We start from the raw sequence: 19,023 nt of genomic DNA, 5'->3' as shown, positions 1-19,023 counted from the left end.
CCCCGCCCCCACCCGAGTCACTAGTCTCCACGTGACATAAGTAGCGCGTTTGTCTGTTACATCAGAGGGATGGGGTAGTGCAATGGTGGTGCACGGAGAAGGTTCCCGGCACCGTCTCCTTCCCCCCCCGCTGAGTGCATTTTCAAATGTCAGATTGTGCCCCCTCCCCCACCCCCGTGGTTACCTTAATGCCACCCGCCGCCCCCCGATTAGACGTTCTGATACCAACCCTGGGCTGAGGGACCCACACTGGCTGTGGGCAACTTAACAGCCTGGGGACTCACACATACTGCAGGCTGTTGGAGAATGGCTCATGGGAGCCAGGCATCAGAACCGGGATTCGAGAGGGCGTTGAGGGCAAGGTGGGTACCTGAAGGGCCTCGGGTGCTGAAGGCTTCTTGGTCGTGTCAGATGTTTTGACCTGGAGCTTGGGTGGCCGATGGATCGAACAGGACTCCGCACGGCTGCGGAAGCGCTGGAGATAATCCACTGGCTCTCAGTGACTCAGAAGGGATCCTATTCTGCTTCTCTTTCTCTTTTACTGTAAGGGGCACCGGGCCATACTAATGGCCAATCTCTCTCTGCCTTACAGCAGGCAAAATTTAAAGTATATCACGTATGATATATTTTTAATATATTATGTGACAATAAAATGAACCTTGAATTTTTATACCACCTTTAAACCAGAAGACATGCTGACAGGTGTGCAGGACTTGCTCTCAATCTCATAGCAATGGATTCTTACTCGGTAGAGTCTTTTTAAGCAGGGTACAGCATGGAGGTCTGCACCCAAGGTGATGGTACAGATTCCGGGGGGAGCAGTGGACCGACGTATGGCATCAGAAACCAGAAGAACCCCCCTCCCACCTTGCTGGGGAGAAGCCCGGGAGGCGACCCAACAGGACGGTGACCATGGCAGCGGACCAGTGAGGGGCTCAGCAGCTGAGGGATCCACGCGGCCTGTGGGGTGTAGATGACCTGCGATCGAAGGACTCACACTGCTGGAGACTGACCCATGGGAGCCAGTATCAGAACCGTGATTCAGGGCCTCGGGCGCTGAGGGCTTCGGAGGTCTGGATCTGGAGCTCAGGTCGCCGATGAATCGAACAGGAGAGCACGGTTGCAGAGGCTGTGGGAGCGCCGGAGGTGGATCCATGGACACTCAGAGCCTGAGGGGACTCTCTTTTGCTTCTCTTTCTCTCTCTGAATTTGTAAAGTTTCAATTGTTTTATTGTATTTGTATTTGGTCTTGTACGTCAACTAAACCTTGGTCACAAACATCAAGTCTTTCATTCGTTTCAAGCTTAAAAGCTCCATAATCAAACATCTGTTGAGTATTAATGTCCACCAAGGTATTAAGCTTGGTATTAACTTGAACCAAAGATTTACCTAACTCTTTGATTGAAGAAGATAACTTAAATTCAAGATTCTTGATAAGCATATCAACTGGAATAGATTCAGACAAAATAGGATCCTGCTGTTTCTGAATAACAAAGGATCTTCTAATCCTTCCCTTAGTTTAACTGCTTTTCCTGCAGTATGACTCCGTGTAGAAACCCCTGCCACAACCTCCTCAGCAATATCAGAAGAGTGATATTCAGGGTTATCCTTAACCCATATTACATCAAGAGCCTTCATTACATCAAGATCTACTGAAGTCTTCATAACTGGTGGTGCATTTCGCAGCGCCACCGCTACATCGATCGGTGGACGTCTCTTTAAAGTCGGGTCTTCAGCTGGCGGCGTCCCAGCTGTTTCAACTGTCAAAAGTTCAGTGACAGCGCTCATAGCGGGCGTTGATTGAAATACACGCGCTTGGCTAGTCCTTTGTTCCAAAGGCTGCCGGGCGCCATCTTTAAAGAGCCCTACCGGTACAGAGCGGAGCTCTGTTGCCGAATCCTGCACTTCTCCTCTTGGATCCATTTCACACTGAGTCCTGGCTTCTTGTAAACAGGTAGGCTCAGATAACTTCGGGAAATGTAATTTCTTAGTGATCTGTTGGCGTTTTCTTTTACTTTTTTTCAGCAATTGTACCATTAGAAGCTAGTTCAACACCTCTAACTACTTATAAACTTTTTAGAAGGTTTCAACGGGCACTTATAGACAAAACAATAACAAAGAGTCAGGAGAGGAGTGGAAGGCACGTCTGTTCCTTACGCCATCTTGCCACGGCCCCCCTGCTTCTCTTTCTCTCTCGATTGGGGGTGCCAGACAATGGCAACTCTTTGCATCACAGCAGGCAAGATTTGAAGTATGTCATATATATTACATATTTTTAATTATTTTATATGACAATAAAAGGAACCTTTGAGCAAACAGTCAACAGAATCTACTTAACAAAACAAGTGATACCATATTACAGTGAATTGAGAAACTGCAGCAACTGCAGCAAGGTACCCTGAGTCGAAGGTGGTTACATACCCCAAATCATTCCCAGAAGCGGGCATTGTAGGCATGCTTGATAGAGGAATTATTCATCCTAAACTGGGAATACTGCTGCGGTTCTTACCAGCTCATTAAACATGGATAAAACTCCCTCCCCAGTCCTCGTGGCTCCAAGATAAGTCTCAAATGATTGAGTAGCCGGATATCGGCTGAAACGAGGAGGGGTGAGCAAGGGGGTTACCCCTTGAGAGAGAAATCGTGGTGGGGAGGAAGAAGATTGGGAGGTTAATCAGGGGCAGGGAGTAAGCTAGAAATGCTGACTCCACAAGCAACCACATTGGGGCCTTGCATCAATTGTTGTCGGGCAATGTCATGGAATGTAGAACCATAGAACATTACAGCAGACACAGACCTCTTCAGCCCTTCTAGTCTGTGCCAAACTTTTATTCTGCCTAGTCCACTGACCTGCACCCAGTCCATAGCCCTATATACCTCTCTCTCCCATCCCTGTACCTCTCCAAATTCCTCTTAAATGTTAAAATTGAGCCTGCCTTCACTACCTCAGCAGGCAGCTTGTAACACACTCCCACAATACTCTGTGAAGAAATTCCCCCTCAACTTTTTCCCCTTTCAATTTTAACCCGTGTCCTCTGGTTTGTATCTCACCTACCCTCAGTGGAAAAAAAGCCTATCTACATTTACTCTGTCTAACCCCCTCATAATTTTAAATACCTCATGAAATCTCCTCTCATTCTTCTACCTGCAGGAAATCCTGCTTAACATTTCCCTGTAACTCAGTTCCTGAAGTCCGGGCAACATCTTAGTGAACCCTTTCTGCTCTCTTTCCATCTAATTCTAATACTCTCTTTCTAATATGTCCTCTTGTCACAGCTGAGAGGGTAACAGAGGCTTGGACACCGCAGGAGTTTTATCTAATTACACTGCGTCTCATTTCCCCAAAACTCTGATGTTTTTGTTGCCTATAAACCAGTGGTTCTCAACCTTTTTCTTTCCACTCACATACGACGTTAAGTATTCCCTCTGCCATCGGTGCTCTGTGATCAGTGAGGGATTGCTTAAGATGGGATGTGGGTGGAAAGAAAATGTTTGAAAACGACTGTTTTAATCGTCCCTCATTGACTCGTTATGTGCAGGGTTTCAGAACTCCAAAGGGAATGGGCCAATGACAATTTTTCTCAAGCAAAATATTTCAGTAACAACTGGGTCTAGAGCAGTGATTCTCAACCTTCCCTTCCCACTGGTTTGTATCTCACCTACCCTCAGTGGAAAAAAAGCCTATCTACATTTACTCTGTCTAACCCCCTCATAATTTTAAATACCTCATGAAATCTCCTCTCATTCTTCTACCTGCAGGAAATCCTGCTTAACATTTCCCTGTAACTCAGTTCCTGAAGTCCGGGCAACATCTTAGTGAACCCTTTCTGCTCTCTTTCCATCTAATTCTAATACTCTCTTTCTAATATGTCCTCTTGTCACAGCTGAGAGGGTAACAGAGGCTTGGACACCGCAGGAGTTTTATCTAATTACACTGCGTCTCATTTCCCCAAAACTCTGATGTTTTTGTTGCCTATAAACCAGTGGTTCTCAACCTTTTTCTTTCCACTCACATACGACGTTAAGTATTCCCTCTGCCATCGGTGCTCTGTGATCAGTGAGGGATTGCTTAAGGTGGGATGTGGGTGGAAAGAAAATGTTTGAAAACGACTGTTTTAATCGTCCCTTATTGACTCGTTATGTGCAGGGTTTCAGAACTCCAAAGGGAATGGGCCAATGACAATTTTTCTCAAGCAAAATATTTCAGTAACAACTGGGTCTAGAGCAGTGATTCTCAACCTTCCCTTCCCACTCACATCCCACCTTAAGCAATCCCTTACTAATCACAGAGACCGATGGCATAGGGATTACTTAAAGAGGGATGTGAGTGGAAAGGAAAAGGTTGAGAACCACTGCTCTAAACCATGTGGCAATGTTCCAACCCAAATTCACATTAAAAATTAAGATGGAACATTTTTTCTGTCATAACATTACTTCAAGACCAAACATCTATCTGCACAATTGACTCAGCTCATATTTTTAAACTATGAATACAGAAGTTATAAATTTTTTCTCTTCTCTATATATTATTATTATCTATAGTTCCCTCTTCGTATGTGTTATTGTATACTTTTTGTATTTGGGAAGCCGCAGCAAGTTGGACTTCTGTTGCATCTTTACATTGTATCTGAGTATATGTCCATAAATCATTCATTTATTCATCCATTCATCTGTTCACTCAGACTTCCTTCACTCAGAGTCATCCCAGTGGTAGTAATCTCAGGGCATGACCATAAAGTGCTGCTGTAACTATCCCACATACCTCCTGTCACATTTGTGGCCCGAAATGTGAAGTTAATAAAACATTAAACACAAGTTTTATCAGGTAAACTTCTCAGTGTCTTTTTATTCTCCGGTTTCCTTTGTTCTCCTGCTTGTGTTCTTATCTCTCTCTCATACCACGTGACTTCCGGTACATCTCATACATATTCATTATTGTGACATCCCTCCTTTAATCAGAAATAAACTTTACCTTCACTTACCAATATCCCTCGGAAACCTACAAACATCGTAACTAATGGTAATACTATAACTCAACTACATAAAATTTACTTCCTACAGCACTCATACATGCACTTTATGATATAAGATTAAATACTGTCCCAAAGTTCTTATTAAAACTATGGCACAAAGTCTTCGTATCGTTTGGGCGCTTTCTGGTTTCGTTTTGGCCTGCCTGCGATATTGTCGTCGCTTCTCAGTTGTTCACTCTCAGCGTCGAAAATACTGCTCGCCACGGCTTCGGGTGTTTCTGGCGCTCTAGTCGCTTCATCAGGAGTGCTGGTAACTGCCTCTGGAACATCATCAGGTCTCTCAGTTTCAGCATCTCGTATTGGCCTTTCAACCTCTTCGCTCGATGTATCTCTGGACTGGTACCTTTTTACACCTGATACATTTCTCTTATACAGGACTCCAGTCGGAGACTTGACTGTCACCATACTGCCACTTCTGGATACGACAGTATAGGGTTGATGGTAATAAGGTGTGTCTAGCTTACCACCAGTTTCATGCCTCACTAGAACATTATCTCCTGGCATGATGTCTGAGTACTTGGCTCCACGTTTCGAATCTGTGTACAGCTTTGCTGCACCTTTCTTTTCAGCATCGTGGTCCCTCATCTCCTGGTCGTCTCGGATTTCCTTTATTTCTGGCATTTTTGTGCGATTTTTCTCCCAAAAAATGCTTCTGCAGGACTTTTTCCAGTGGTTGCATGAGGCGTTGCTCGATAGACAGCCACATAAGATAGCAATGCTTCTCGCCAATTTTGTCCTTCTGCGTGTGCAATCCTCAATCGTTTTTCAATGGACTGATTTTGTCTCTCTACTTCTCCATTGGCTTGCGGCCATTTCGGAGTTACTTTATGATGGTGGTTACCTGTGGTCCTCATGTATTCCGCAAATGTCTCTGAAATGAATTGTGGACCATTGTCAGAGTATAATGTAACACGTAATCCATATCTTGCGAATATCTCTGCTAACGCTTGTATTGTTTTTTCAGTGGTTGTGGACTTCAACACCACGTACTCATAGTATCTGCTGTAGTAATCTATCACTACCATAATTGATTCACCCGTCGGTAAAGGTCCAAGAAAATCAACAGCTACGTCGATCCATGGTCCTGTCGGAAGTTGCGTACTCCGGATCGGTTCTGGCGGATTACTCCTACTTGTGATTTGACATCCGTGACAAGCTTTAACAAATTTCTCTGCGTCCTTATCACAACTTGGCCACCATACCTTGGTCCTGAGGTTTTGCTTGGTACCAACAATACCTAGGTGTCCTTCATGCGCTAAGGATACGATCTTCGGTCTCAATCTTTGCGGTATCACCAATCTGCAACCTCTCAATACACACTGTCCGATGCAACAAAGTTCGTCTCTAATGGGAATGTAAGCCTTGTGAGTACACTTGTCCCATTGTCCACTCTGTATGCATTCTCTTACTTCCTTGAGTTCTGGATCACGTTCGGATTCTCTCTCGACTTCCTTCGTAGTCACAGCTTTCGGTGTCGCCTGAATAGCTACGAAGTGTACAAAGCTCTCTGTTTCAGTTCCCAATTCTGACTTGGATTGTGGACCACCATCCTTCACCAATCTGGACAGCGGATCTGCAATGTTTGCTTTCCCTGCAATGTGGATTACTTTATATTTGTAGGGTTGTAGTCTGAGTACCCATCTCTCTATTCTGGCACATGGTTTGGATCTAGGTGCATAGATCACCTCTAATGGCTTATGATCTGTGATGAGTTCAAATTCAATGCCGTATAAATATGCATGGAACCTCTCACAGGCCCATACAAGTCCGAGTCCTTCTTTCTCTGTCTGAGAGTATCTTCTCTCCACATCTGATAACGATCTGATGGCATAGACAATGATTCTTGGTCCTCCATCATGCATCTGGACCAACACGTCTCCTAAACCAACCGGGCTGGCATCCACTATGACTTTGGTTGATGCCGCCGGATCGTAATATCCAAGAGTTTTTGCATCTGTCAGGCTTTGCTTCAGCGCTGTGAACGCTTTCTTCTGCTCAGATCCAAAATGAAATGGTACACCTTTCCTGGTTAGTTTCCTTAGTGGTTCTGCCACTGTAGCAAAATTAGGAATGAACTTTGCACAAAAATTGACCAATCCCAGGAAACTCCTCACCTCTGTTGCGTTCTGAGGTGCACGTGCATCTGCAATAGCTTTCACCTTGGCCTCTGCAGGGATTAGTCCTTCCCGTGTAAGTCTGTGTTGCATGAAGTCCATTTCTGACACACCGAACTGGCACTTGTTTCCATTCATGGTAAGGCCTGCCTCCTCTAGTCTAGATAGTACACGCCTCAACCGTTTGTCATGCTCTTCCTTCGTTGGTGCATGGACTATGATGTCGTCAGAAATGTTGGCAACTCCAGGAATGTCTTGAATCACTCGATGGATTTCATACTGGTAGATCTCCGAAGCTGCATTAATTCCAAATGATAGTCTCTTGTAACGATACAATCCACAGTGAGTCACAAATGTTGTCACATCTCGGGAACCTGGATCCAGCTCTAATTGATGATAGCCCCACTTCAGATCAATTTTTGAGAATACCTTGCTGGTAGTTAGTTCTTGAAGTATTTCCTCCACTGTTGGTATAGGGTGTCGTTCTCTAATTATAGCTTCATTGGCCATTCTCATGTCAACACATAGTCTTATGTCACCCTTTGGTTTGGGCACAATCACTACGGGACTGACCCATTGTGTCGAATGTTCCACCAGTTCAATAATGTCTTGTTCGATCAATTCTTTAATTTTGGCTTCAACTTTCCCACGAAGTCCAAACGGAGTTCGGCGCATTGGTTGTGCCTTGGGTTTGACCGTTTCATCTACCGCTAGCTTCAATTGTCGACCTTTCAGCTTTCCTACTCCTTGGAAGACTGTGGGGAATTCTTGCTTCATATCCTCGTATGACTGAATTGAATTGACACAAGCTCCAATATGAAGTATTGCCAGGTCTTGCGCTGTGCTTCTACTCAGCAATGGTTCTCCCCTCTCTTCTATGACCATAAACTCTGCTTCGGTGTACTTATCTCCAGCTTCAACAGTTGCAGTAAAACATCCAATGGTCTGCAATGGCTTTGTTGCTGTGTATGGATACAGTTTCTTGGAACACTTCTTTGAGGTACAGATGATCTTTTTCCTTTTCAACTTCTCCCATAAATGTCGATCAATCACATTATTGTCACTGCCTGAGTCTACAATGACCTGCACTGTCACTCCACCAATGATCACTGGGACTTTCTCATGACGTACTTCATTCAACGTAAATTGGTAACAACTCTGTTCCTCCTGGGTATCGTCACCGTCTATCTGGCGAATGGTATCTTTCTTTCCAGGATACTTTCCTTTCCCCCAGGCTTTGCCTTTGAAAGTTGTACTCTTCCTCTTCTGGTCTGCATTGGACTTGCTTTTGCACTTCTTTGCAAAGTGGTCCTTACCTCCACACTTTCTGCAAACTTTGCCTTTGGCCGGGCAATATGGGTCTTTTCCAAAGTGACCTCGGTTTCCACATCGATAACACTCCACGTCCTGTGTCGACGTATATCTTGGCTGGTTATGGCGATGTGAGAGCCTCTTAATTTGCTGGCTTGAGTTGTCTTTCAGGGTCATGGTATGAAATTGCCCTTCAACAGCCTCTAATGCAGCAGCAATGGATAAAGCATCGGTGAGTTCCAACTCACTCCCTCTTTCCAGTAGACGTCTTCTGAGTTTATCTGATCTGCAGTGCTGTACAACTTGATCCAGTAATTGGTTGTCCAAATCAGCTGGCATGTAATTGCATCCAACAGCTAGCTGGCGTAGTCTCGTCACGTACTGAGCAATTGTCTGGCCATCTTCTTGTCTCGTTCTCCGAAACAAATGGCGTTGAAATGTAGCATTCGGTGTCACTACATAGTGTGCATTTAATGCATCTACCGCTTTCCGGTACTCATCCTTTTTTCCAGTATTCAAAAGTGTCTTAAATGTTTCCCGAACTGCAGGTCCAGCAGTGAAAAGAGGTAACGCCCTTCTCTGTGCTTTTTGTTCAACTGTACCGGTATCTAGAAATAGGCCACGACTGTCGGTGTAGGATTCAAATTCTTCCAGCCATGCCTTCCACTTCACACTTACAGTACTTGCATCACCAGTCGGGTCAAAATGAGCAATTCCACTATGTGTTAGAAAGTCACCGTCTGCCCCAGCCATGAGGAAATACTCCAGCCCCAAAAGTACTGAGTCAAAGAGAAAATTCTTATCACCTTGAAGTTGTCTGCAAACGTCTGTAATCTTGTTTAGTCTTTAATTTTCTTCAAGCTTCTTTCATCCTCGTCGCCAATTTCACATTTGTGGCCCGAAATGTGAAGTTAATAAAACATTAAACACAAGTTTTATCAGGTAAACTTCTTAGTGGCTTTATTTTCTTCAGTTTCCTTTGTTCTCCTGCTTGTGTTCTTATCTCTCTCATACCACGTGACTTCCGGTACATCTCATACATATTCATTATCATGACACCTCCCTCCTCTGGAGTAAGGCAGGAGATACATTCGTTTGCTTCTTGACATGTGGAGCTCACTGACATCTTACTTTTTGGACCTTACCCCATGCATCGGCAATGATTCACTGTGGCAGTTATGTTATATTTTATATTGTATATAGAATATTATAAAGGAGATAAATTGTGGCAGGTTTTTTTAGTGTAGGTCACATGCAAACACATCAAACAGATCTCCTTTAAAACATTCTATATACAATATACAATATTTGTCACATCACCTCAGAAACAGAGCAAGAACACCGTCAAACAAAAACGACACTGCGCCACATTAGCAAGTTTGAGGGCAAGTGATCAAAGTTTAGCGAGCAAATTTCATAACTTAGATCCGAAGCAAAAAAAAGCTGTTGTAATAGCAGCACAGCTGCTGGTGCGGACCTGGGAGTGCTGGGAGCGGAGACGCAGCACTGCTCTGCAGGGTCCTACTTCCCAGTCATTATACACAGCCTGTTAAAGGGTGACAGTGTATTTTTAAAAATCCTGCGACCACCGAGTCCTTAGCTCAAGATGGGGCGCCTGTGCTGGGTAACATATTATGAGGGGTTGGGGGGGGGGGGCAGCAGACCAATGCAGGGCACGAGAAACAGAGAGATTCCCCCCACCCCGCCACCACCCATTGAGAAGAAGCAACATGGGGGGATGAGCCGACAAGGAATGTGACCGCGGCATTGGACTAGCAAGGGGCTCAGTGGCGAGACGACCCTCAGAGGCTACAGCGCTACTGGAGATTGGCTCATGGGAACCAGGCATCGGAAACGGGATTGAAGAGGCCATTGCGGTCAAGAAGGACTCTTGAAGGGCCTTGGGCTCTGAAATCTACCTGATCACATCCGAGCTCTGGATCTAGAGCTCGGGTCACTGACTGTTTGGACGGGAGTCTGTGGGACTGCGGAGGCGGCGGGAGCACTGGAGGCGAATCCACAGACGCTCAGTGACTCTGAGGGTCTCTCTTTTGATTCTCTTTCTCTTTTAGGGGTGCTGGGCGATACTCATTGTGGCGGTTTGTCTCATGACAGACCAAAGCTGAAGTATATCAGGCATATTACATGACAATCGAAGGATAAACCTCAACCCTTGAAGATCTATGTCTGACATGGATAGACTAATGAAAAACTTGAACCTAGAAAAGTATCCAGGTACACATGAAAATAATAAATGAATCTAAAATCTAAAACTCTGACACCACAAAGGTGTGCAGATTGGTGCATTTATTGGCCACTGTGAATTAACCCTCGTGTAGGTGGGTGGCAGGAGCATTGGGGATAGGTTGATGGGTATGTCAGAACAAAGACCACTGGGAAATGTAGGGCAATGGGAGTTCTCCGAGAGCCAGCATTCACTTGATGGCCTGATGACAAACCTCCCCCCCCTCCCCCCCCAAAAATATAATCAAATTGTGACTTACCAGTTAATATGACAATGAAAGGCAGGGAGTGCTCCTGGGCTGTTCCCCAGTATCCAGCCTCTCCCAGCAGATTCCTGTCCAGCACTTGATGGTACACCTCCTCAATCCATGCCTGTGACAGCACCACCAGCACCCGGCTGCTTTGTACCTGCCTCACAAACTCTTTCTGCGGAGACACAACAGGATCAGGAGTGAGTACCCTGAGCGCACAGGGACCTGCACCTTGCCTCAGTGGAATCAGCCACAGGCCGCACAGGTCCACGTCAGCACGTCCAGACCAGGAGCCTACACACAGCTTGGGAAAGGTGCCATTCTAAATTGGCTTAGGTTCAGCACAGTTGCTTCCCGTCAGTATTCCTTCACCAGGATGTAACTGGTACTGGGGGGAGGGGGAGCTCAGTTATAGGGAGAAGTGGCATTGGCTGGGTCTTTATTTCCCACAGCAAAGGATACTCAGATCTGCACTTATCAAGATTAAGAACATAGAACAATACAGCACAGTATAAGCCCTTTGGCCCATGCTGTTATGTCGACCCATAGATATTTTATATATATATATATATATATATATATATCTTTGGCTTGGCTTCGCGGACGAAGATTTATGGAGGGGTAATGTCCACGTCAGCTGCAGGCTCGTTTGTGGCTGGCAAGTCCGATGCGGGACAGGCAGACACGGTTGCAGCGTTTGCAAGGGAAAATTGTTGTATATATATCTCAATACCCACTATTTTTCTTTCATCCATGTCCCTCTCTAAGAGTCTCTTAAATGCCCCCAATGTTTCAGCCTCCACCACCATTCTGACAAGGCATTCCAGGCCCACACAACTCTCTGTGTAAAAAAAAACACAGCCCTGAACCTTCCCTCTCTTCACCTTGTACAGATGTCCTCTGGTGTTTGCTACTCCCACCCTGGTTAAAAGGGGCATTTATGCAATGATGAGAACAGTTAAAATGAACACTCAGTGTTTTCCCCCAGTATCGATGATTCCAAAATGAGAAAATGCAGCTTTAAGGCGGGGAGAGATTTCGGAGGGACCCAAGGGGCAACCTTTTCACTCAGAGGGTGGCCAGTATCTGAAAGGAGCTGCCAGAGGAGGGACAAGGATGAAATTAAAAAAGGCATTTGGACAGAAATATAGATAGAAAAGGTTCAGAAGGGTATTTGGATGTTGGTATGATATTAGCTTGGTTAACATGGAAGAGTGTTCTATGCTATATGTGACTATCGCTCCTGACAATACCAGCGCAGAGCTTTCCCATACCAACTGTTGTTCGTTCACAGAGGAGACCTGGGCATCGCTCGCCTTTAATTTAACTGTCAGTGCTGCTGTGACGGGAGTACTGTCGCTTGTGAGGATCCACGGAGAGCAGGGAGCGGAGACATGGCCCTCTCTCACGGGGTCCATCCGCCCAGTCTGATTTCCGTCAGCTCCGCACACATGCTTTAAATGGCCTGTAAATGGAGCCAATGGCGGTTTTATTTAGAGATACTTTGGCCGCGGGGTCTGTACCCAAGACAGAGCCGCCGATAATCGGCGGCAGCCACGAGGGGTTGCAGACTCCGGGGGAGTGGAGGACTGGTGCAGGGCACCAGAAAACAGGGAGAACACCCCCACACCCCAGTTTGAAAAGGGGGAACAGAGAAGATGACCCACAGGACCATGACCGCGGCAGCAGACCAGTAAGGGGGTTCTGTGATTGAAGAAGCACACAGGTGCCGGCCTGTTGGAGTCTCGAGGTAAGGAACCCATGCAGACTACGGGCTGCTAACGACTGTGGCCAAGGGATTCACACCATGAAGCGGACAGACTGGAGACTGGCTCAAGAACTGGGATGCGAGAGGGTGTCGAGGGCGCTGAAGGGTCCTGATTGTGTCAGAGGTTCGGATCTGGAGCTCGGCTTACTGATGGTTTGGACTGGACTCTGTGACTTTGGGGGCTAGAGGTGAATCCACGAACATTTGGTGACTCTGAGGGAACTCTCTTTTGCTTCGCTTTCTCTGAGTGTAAGAGGCGCTTCAGGCAATTTCTATCAACGGCCAATCTGCCTGTCCTACGGCAGACAAAAGGGAATTTTGGGTGATATTCCTCTATTCTTATTACATGACAATAAATTTAATGTTGAATTGTTCTGTCATTTCAGTCAACATTAGTGCAAGTCTGGCATTACATATAGGACATGCAAGGATGGAGACACAAGAGTCTCTCTCTCTTTCTCTCTCCCCGCAACTCTGAACTTCTGTACAGTGTCTTATTAAGTATGGGATATCTTGCTGGACTGGCCGCAAAACAAACTTTATCACTGCATCTTGGTATACGTGACGATAAACGGACCAGGTTGAACCGCTTAAATCTAAGTATGGGATATCTTGCTGGACTGGCCACAAAACAAACTTTATCACTGCATCTTGGTACACGTGACGATAAACGGACCAGGTTGAACCGCTTAAATCTAAGCATGGATATCTTGCTGGACTGGCCGCAAAACAAACTTTATCACTGCATCTTGATACACGTGACGATAAACAGACCAGGTTGAACCGCTTAAATCTGGCGCTCTGTGGTCTGGCACTCGCCGTTGGTACAATCTTCTTACAGACAGCGCGGGATTCAAGCCGCAGTCCTGAACACTGGACTAACCACGATTTGATTTGCGACATATTTGAACCTTTTAGTTCAGAAAATGGATCTGATTGAGGTACCGACCGCAACTTTGCTATTTTTTATGCATTTTCTACATTCCGGCATTTTCTGTGGTCTAGCGATGGTCGGGTCCCAACGTCACCGGATTAAAGAAGTCTCCCTATTTAAGGAAAAATAAGCATGCCTCAGAGGGGGTATAGGAGGTCACAGAGAAGCAGGCTTGAGATGCTACATGGCATCCATGAATTGTTTATTATCACGTATACTGAGGTACAGTGAAAAGTTTTATTTTGTGCGCTATCCAGCCAAGTATGTAACCACAGCACATGGTGTAATAATAAAACAAACGGGCAGGGTGTAGCAAGTCAAAAGGTGCGGGGTAAAATGTTACAAGGAAAAAGTCCAGGGAATGAAGAAAGGTGCAGTTAAACTAAACGCCATCCTTCTCCAAAGTGAGGTTTATTCGAGAGTCTGGTAACAGCAAGGAAGAGCATGTCCTTGAATCAGGAGGTTTGTGTTTTCAAATCCTCCTGCCCGACAGGGGGTAGGGGGAGGAAGAGAGTGACTGAGATGGGATGTGACAGAGACAGTGGGAGGTGTGAACTAGGGGCCCCCGACTCTTTTAGACCGTCGACCACTTCATGGAATCCTTGATCCCTTATTCAACCCCAGGCATGGAATTCCCCCCTACCCCATGGCGACATTCTTTGTATGTCCCATTTCCCCCCATCTCCCCGGCTTGCACCGCCACCTGCCCAACATACAAAGAACACACACCTCTTTCATCTCCACTCCATCCACCTTCCCTCGTCCTCCCGCTCACTCTCAACTTATTAAAAGGCCGAAGACAAATGAAACAATGCGGCCGCCAAGCCCCACTCTTGCAAGAGGTTGGCCACCACTGCCACAGGCGCTATTTTCCATACACATGCCCCTACTTTCAACCGCAAAAGTTCCATTTACTCCCCTCCCGGCATTTAGCGGCCCCCTTTTGATCCCCAGGCATTTATGAACCCCTTGGATACTCCCATCGACCCTCTATATCTCCTGGTGTGGATGGAATGGATGGATGTAGATTCAGCCCTTCTCACCAGTGAGATGGGAACGGGAGCCGGCTTCCTCCGGTAGTAGTCGCAGGCATTCAGCTTCAGGCTCAGCGACAGGGCGTGGAAGGCGACCAGGTACAGGCCGTCTGCATTCATCAGAGGCTGGCAGCTCATGTTCTCACCAGTGTCAGGTCCAGGGGATCGCAGCAGCTCTGAAAGACACAAAACACACACACACAAACACACACACACACACACACACACACACACACACACACACACACACACACACACACACACACACACACACACACACACACACACACAGGGTTCAAGAGCAGTTTTATTCCTGCTGTTATCAGACTCCTGAATGAACCTCGCTCTGATAAAATTACATTGCTCTTGCCCACCACCCCATCACTCTCTGTAACTTTACTGTGTTTTTAACTGCCATATGATGCATGGGTTAATTAGCTGAATTGCTCATAGAATTAACTTTCTCACAGTATTTCTGTACACAGGATGATAAACAAAGTTGAACTCAGACAAGGTGCTCACTAAGGGGGCAACAAATATAGACAGGGTAGGAACCTACCTCCTGTGTCACAACCTTCCCATCAGACCTGGAAATGGAAGGAGTTTATATTTTGAAACATCCAGTTGTGACATCACAGTGGAATCCTTGAACCAACATGGCCATAGGCCTTTCAGCCCATCCAGTCACTGCCTGCTATCAGCACCCATTGACACCATTATTATTTTTAGTTATCCCACATTTTTATCATTTCCATCTCCCTCCCCCGCCCCCCACTCAACTCCTCAGTTTCTATTCCTCACTGACATACCAGAGCCAATGAACCTATTGACATCTGGTGAAGGAAGCCAGAATACCCATAGGGAAACTTAAACAGGCACAGGGAGAACATGCAAACTCCACATGGACAGCACCAAAGGTCATCCCCACTGGGGATGTGAGGCAGCAGTTTTACTAGAATCTGCAAACCCCAAACATATGGCACCCCAGGTCAGGATCAAATTGGGGATGCTGGGGATGTAAGGCAGCAGCTCTACTGGAACCTACCAACCTCACATACTGTGCCTCAAGTCAGGATCAAACTAGGGACACTGGGCATGTGAAGTGGTGGCTCTACTCCCTATGCACCCTTCTTAACACGGCTGGGGGACCTGTTGCATCCACCCGGGAGCCACGGTTCCATTATCTTGTCTGAAGGCCAGCAATGAAGACACTGTTGCTCTCCCTCAGCCATGCACTGAAATATGTAGCTGGGTTTTGGAGCTTACAAACCTCGACGGGAGCCCTATGCACTACAGGAGATGTCTCAATGCGGTGCCTCCAAATCAGTGCATACCATCTGCCAGCTTCCTCACATTGACCACACAGCCAGGAGAGGTGATATCAAAGCCTCAGAAGGTTGAGGAATGGGGCTGTGGGGGTAGGGGGTAGTAGAGAGTGAGACCCTAAGCCAGTGGTTCTCAACCTTTTTCTTTCCACTCACTTTAAGTAATCCCTATGCCATGGGCGCTCTGTGATTAGTAAGGGATTGCTTAAGGTGGGATGTGGGTGGGAAGGGAAGGTTGAGAATCACTGCTCTAGACCCAATTGTTACTGAAATATTTTGCCTGTGAAAAATTGTCACTGGCCCATTTCCTTTGGAGTTCTGAAACTGTACACATAATGAGTCAATGAGGTACGATTAAAATGGTGGTTTTCAATCTTTTTCTTTCCACCCACATCCCACCTTAAGCAATCCCTTACTAATCACAGAGCATAGATGGCATAGGGAATACTTAAAGTGGGATGTGAATGGAAAGAAAAAGGTTGAGAACCACTGGCCTACGCTTACTATGGAGGTTGAGGAGGGCAAGGTTACTGGCTCCCATCTTGACAACATTTTACAGGACCACAGTTGAGAAGGTCTTATCTGGTTGCATCACTGTGTGGGGACAGTAGGTGCAAAGCATCAGATCGGAGGTCAATACAGAGGGTCATCACAATGGCCAAGAACATCACTGGCCTCTCCCTTTCCTCTATTGATGACGTTCACCGAGAGAGTTCCTGAAATAGGGATCAAAGAATCATTCAGGACCCTTTTCCTCCACCACACATAAGCAACATTTCAGGCCTGAGACCTTCATCAAGGTATGAGCTAAAGGCACATTGGTGGCTATGTAAAATGGTGGGGGAGAGGGGCGGGGAGGAGCACTGGCAAGTGGTCATAGGTGGGTAAGGGAGAGAGGACACAAGTGACAAAAAGTTAATTAGTGATGGGGAAAGGGGATCGTTCTCTGATGTAGAGGGTAGGGGCACTTCTATCCCCCTCATCTCATCACCCATCTACTCCTTTCAGCTTCCCTTTCCCTCCCTCCGAGGCATCTCATCTCCCCCACCCTCCACCTCCACCCTCTGACCTCCCCAACCCACCTCACCCTCCAACCTCCCCAATCCTCCTTCTCCACTCTTTGACCTCGCCAACCCTCCACCTTCGCATCTGACTTCCATTCCCATCCCGATACCCCCTCCCTCTCCATTCAGCGAGCTATCCACCCCTCCTATCACTGCTCAGCTTTTTTCTCCTGGGCCCTCTCTCTTACCTATGGGCTTGTGCTCCTCAACCTCACCATTTTAGTGAGACACCTGCCCCTTTTAGTTCATACCTTGAGGAAGGGTTGAGGCCCAAAATGTTGGCTATATATTTTTATACCTCTGCCACATAAACAACACTGTGTGACTTGCTGAGTTTCTCCAATTACAATCACTGTGTTTGAAGATCTCTATTATGTACTGTGTAACGTGTTTGTTTGTGTGCGACCGCAGTTTCGTCTCTTATGGACACAGTCAGATGATAATAACATTGAACTTGTACCTGACTGCAGACCAGAGCAGAAGACGGAGGCAAAACTCTGCAGGGAGGAGTCGACCTCCTCTGTGGCCTGGAGGGTCAAGAGTCCAGGGAGGATGGTGACGAGCGACTGCACAAAGATCCGGGCACTGTGCTGCTCGGCCTCCTGGTTCTTCAGGAGGTTCAGGGTGAGCGAGGCCCCGCGCAGTGACCTGTGGCCAGGGCAGTCTCTGAGGGCTTGATCCTCATCCACCAGCGAGCAGTTGTCTGACCCGATCTCTGAGACGTCCGACCTGCCTGAGTCTTTCTCGGCCGCTGTCGAGTACTGGTCGCAGGAGTCGAACTCCGTCCTTGAGATGTCCTGCTCATCAACGCTGAAGTTGCTCTCGCTGCGCCGCGACCCCGGCATCTTGTGGCCCCTGGGGTCGACGGACAGGAAGTTGGCGGAGTCCGGGGGAGCCTGGATGCTGCGGCGGTGGGCCGCCTCCAGCTGGTCTCCCTGCTCAGGGCCCGGCATCGCTATCTGGCACAGTGTCTCACCGGCGTCAGAGGGGCACCACTCGCGGCGGCAGCTCTCCTCAGGGGTGGTCTGCCCCATCCCGTCCGCTAGGGCGGTGCACCGGCCCGTGTCCGCAGTGATGCTGACGCTGACATCTGGGCTGGTCTCCCAGCGGGCCCTCTCGGCCGACAGGAGCCGGCGCTGCCAGCGGAAGTCCGCCTCGCTGATCTCCACCGATTCGCGGGAAGGCTCGCCACCTCCCTTCAGCTCGTCGGCATACCGCAGCAGGTGGTGGACCTGCTCCTCCGCCAGCCCCTTCCCCCGGCTCAGCTGGTCCAGGCCTCCGAGCAGGGCGCGGGCGCAGGACACAGCGGCATAACAAGCCTCGATGCCTCCTTTAACACAGGCTTCTGTCATGCCGTCCATGATGCTGTGGGAAGGGGAGGCACGTGGTGAGACTCTCAGCTTGTACCGATGCACTAAACCCAAGCAACATCAACAAACAGAGGAATTCCCTGTCAGAGACCTTCCAGGTGGGACAGAGCTTTCCATTGAACCATAAAACCATAGATTCTTTGGCCCATGTTCTCTAAACCCTATGTCTGTCCAATTGTTTTCTTGAACATTGCAATAGTACCTGCCTCAATCACCTCCTCCAGCAATCTGTTCCCAATCGCCCACAATCCTCTGTGTAAAAAGGTTCCCCCTCAGGTTCCTAGAACCATAGAACAATAAAGCACAGAAAAAGGCCATTCAGCCTTTCTATTCCATGCCAAACTATTATTCTACCTCATCCCACTGACCTCCACACCCATCCCATCCATGTACCTGTCCAAATTCTTCTTAAACAAATTCTTCTTAATTAAACCCGCATTCACCACTTCAGCTGGCAGCTCATTCCACACTCCCACCACTTTCTTGCACAGAAGATCCCCCTCAATGATTCCCCTAAACCTTTCCCCTTTCACCTTAACCCATATCTACATTTACTCTTTCCAGACCCCTCATAA

At 47.2% G+C, this 19,023-nt stretch overlaps 1 protein-coding gene across 1 annotated transcript in view; it reads right to left on the bottom strand.

Moving 5' to 3' along the window:
• The window catches only part of arfgef3 (ARFGEF family member 3), a 197,729-nt gene that overhangs the window by 96,649 nt on the left and 82,057 nt on the right, over positions 1–19,023 (bottom strand). Inside the window, exons 27-29 of the mRNA XM_069936112.1 lie at positions 17,539–18,443; positions 14,699–14,865; positions 10,963–11,128 (exon numbers count right to left, since the gene is read on the bottom strand). Of these exons, the coding sequence (XP_069792213.1) occupies positions 10,963–11,128; positions 14,699–14,865; positions 17,539–18,443 (1,238 nt within the window). The remainder of the gene's footprint in view (positions 1–10,962; positions 11,129–14,698; positions 14,866–17,538; positions 18,444–19,023) is intronic.

Source organism: Narcine bancroftii, chromosome 4, assembly GCF_036971445.1.
Source record: "Narcine bancroftii isolate sNarBan1 chromosome 4, sNarBan1.hap1, whole genome shotgun sequence".
Taxonomy (NCBI): domain Eukaryota; kingdom Metazoa; phylum Chordata; class Chondrichthyes; order Torpediniformes; family Narcinidae; genus Narcine; species Narcine bancroftii.
The sequence above is the reverse complement of the archived record's forward strand: the minus strand, read 5'-3'. Positions and strand labels throughout refer to the sequence as shown.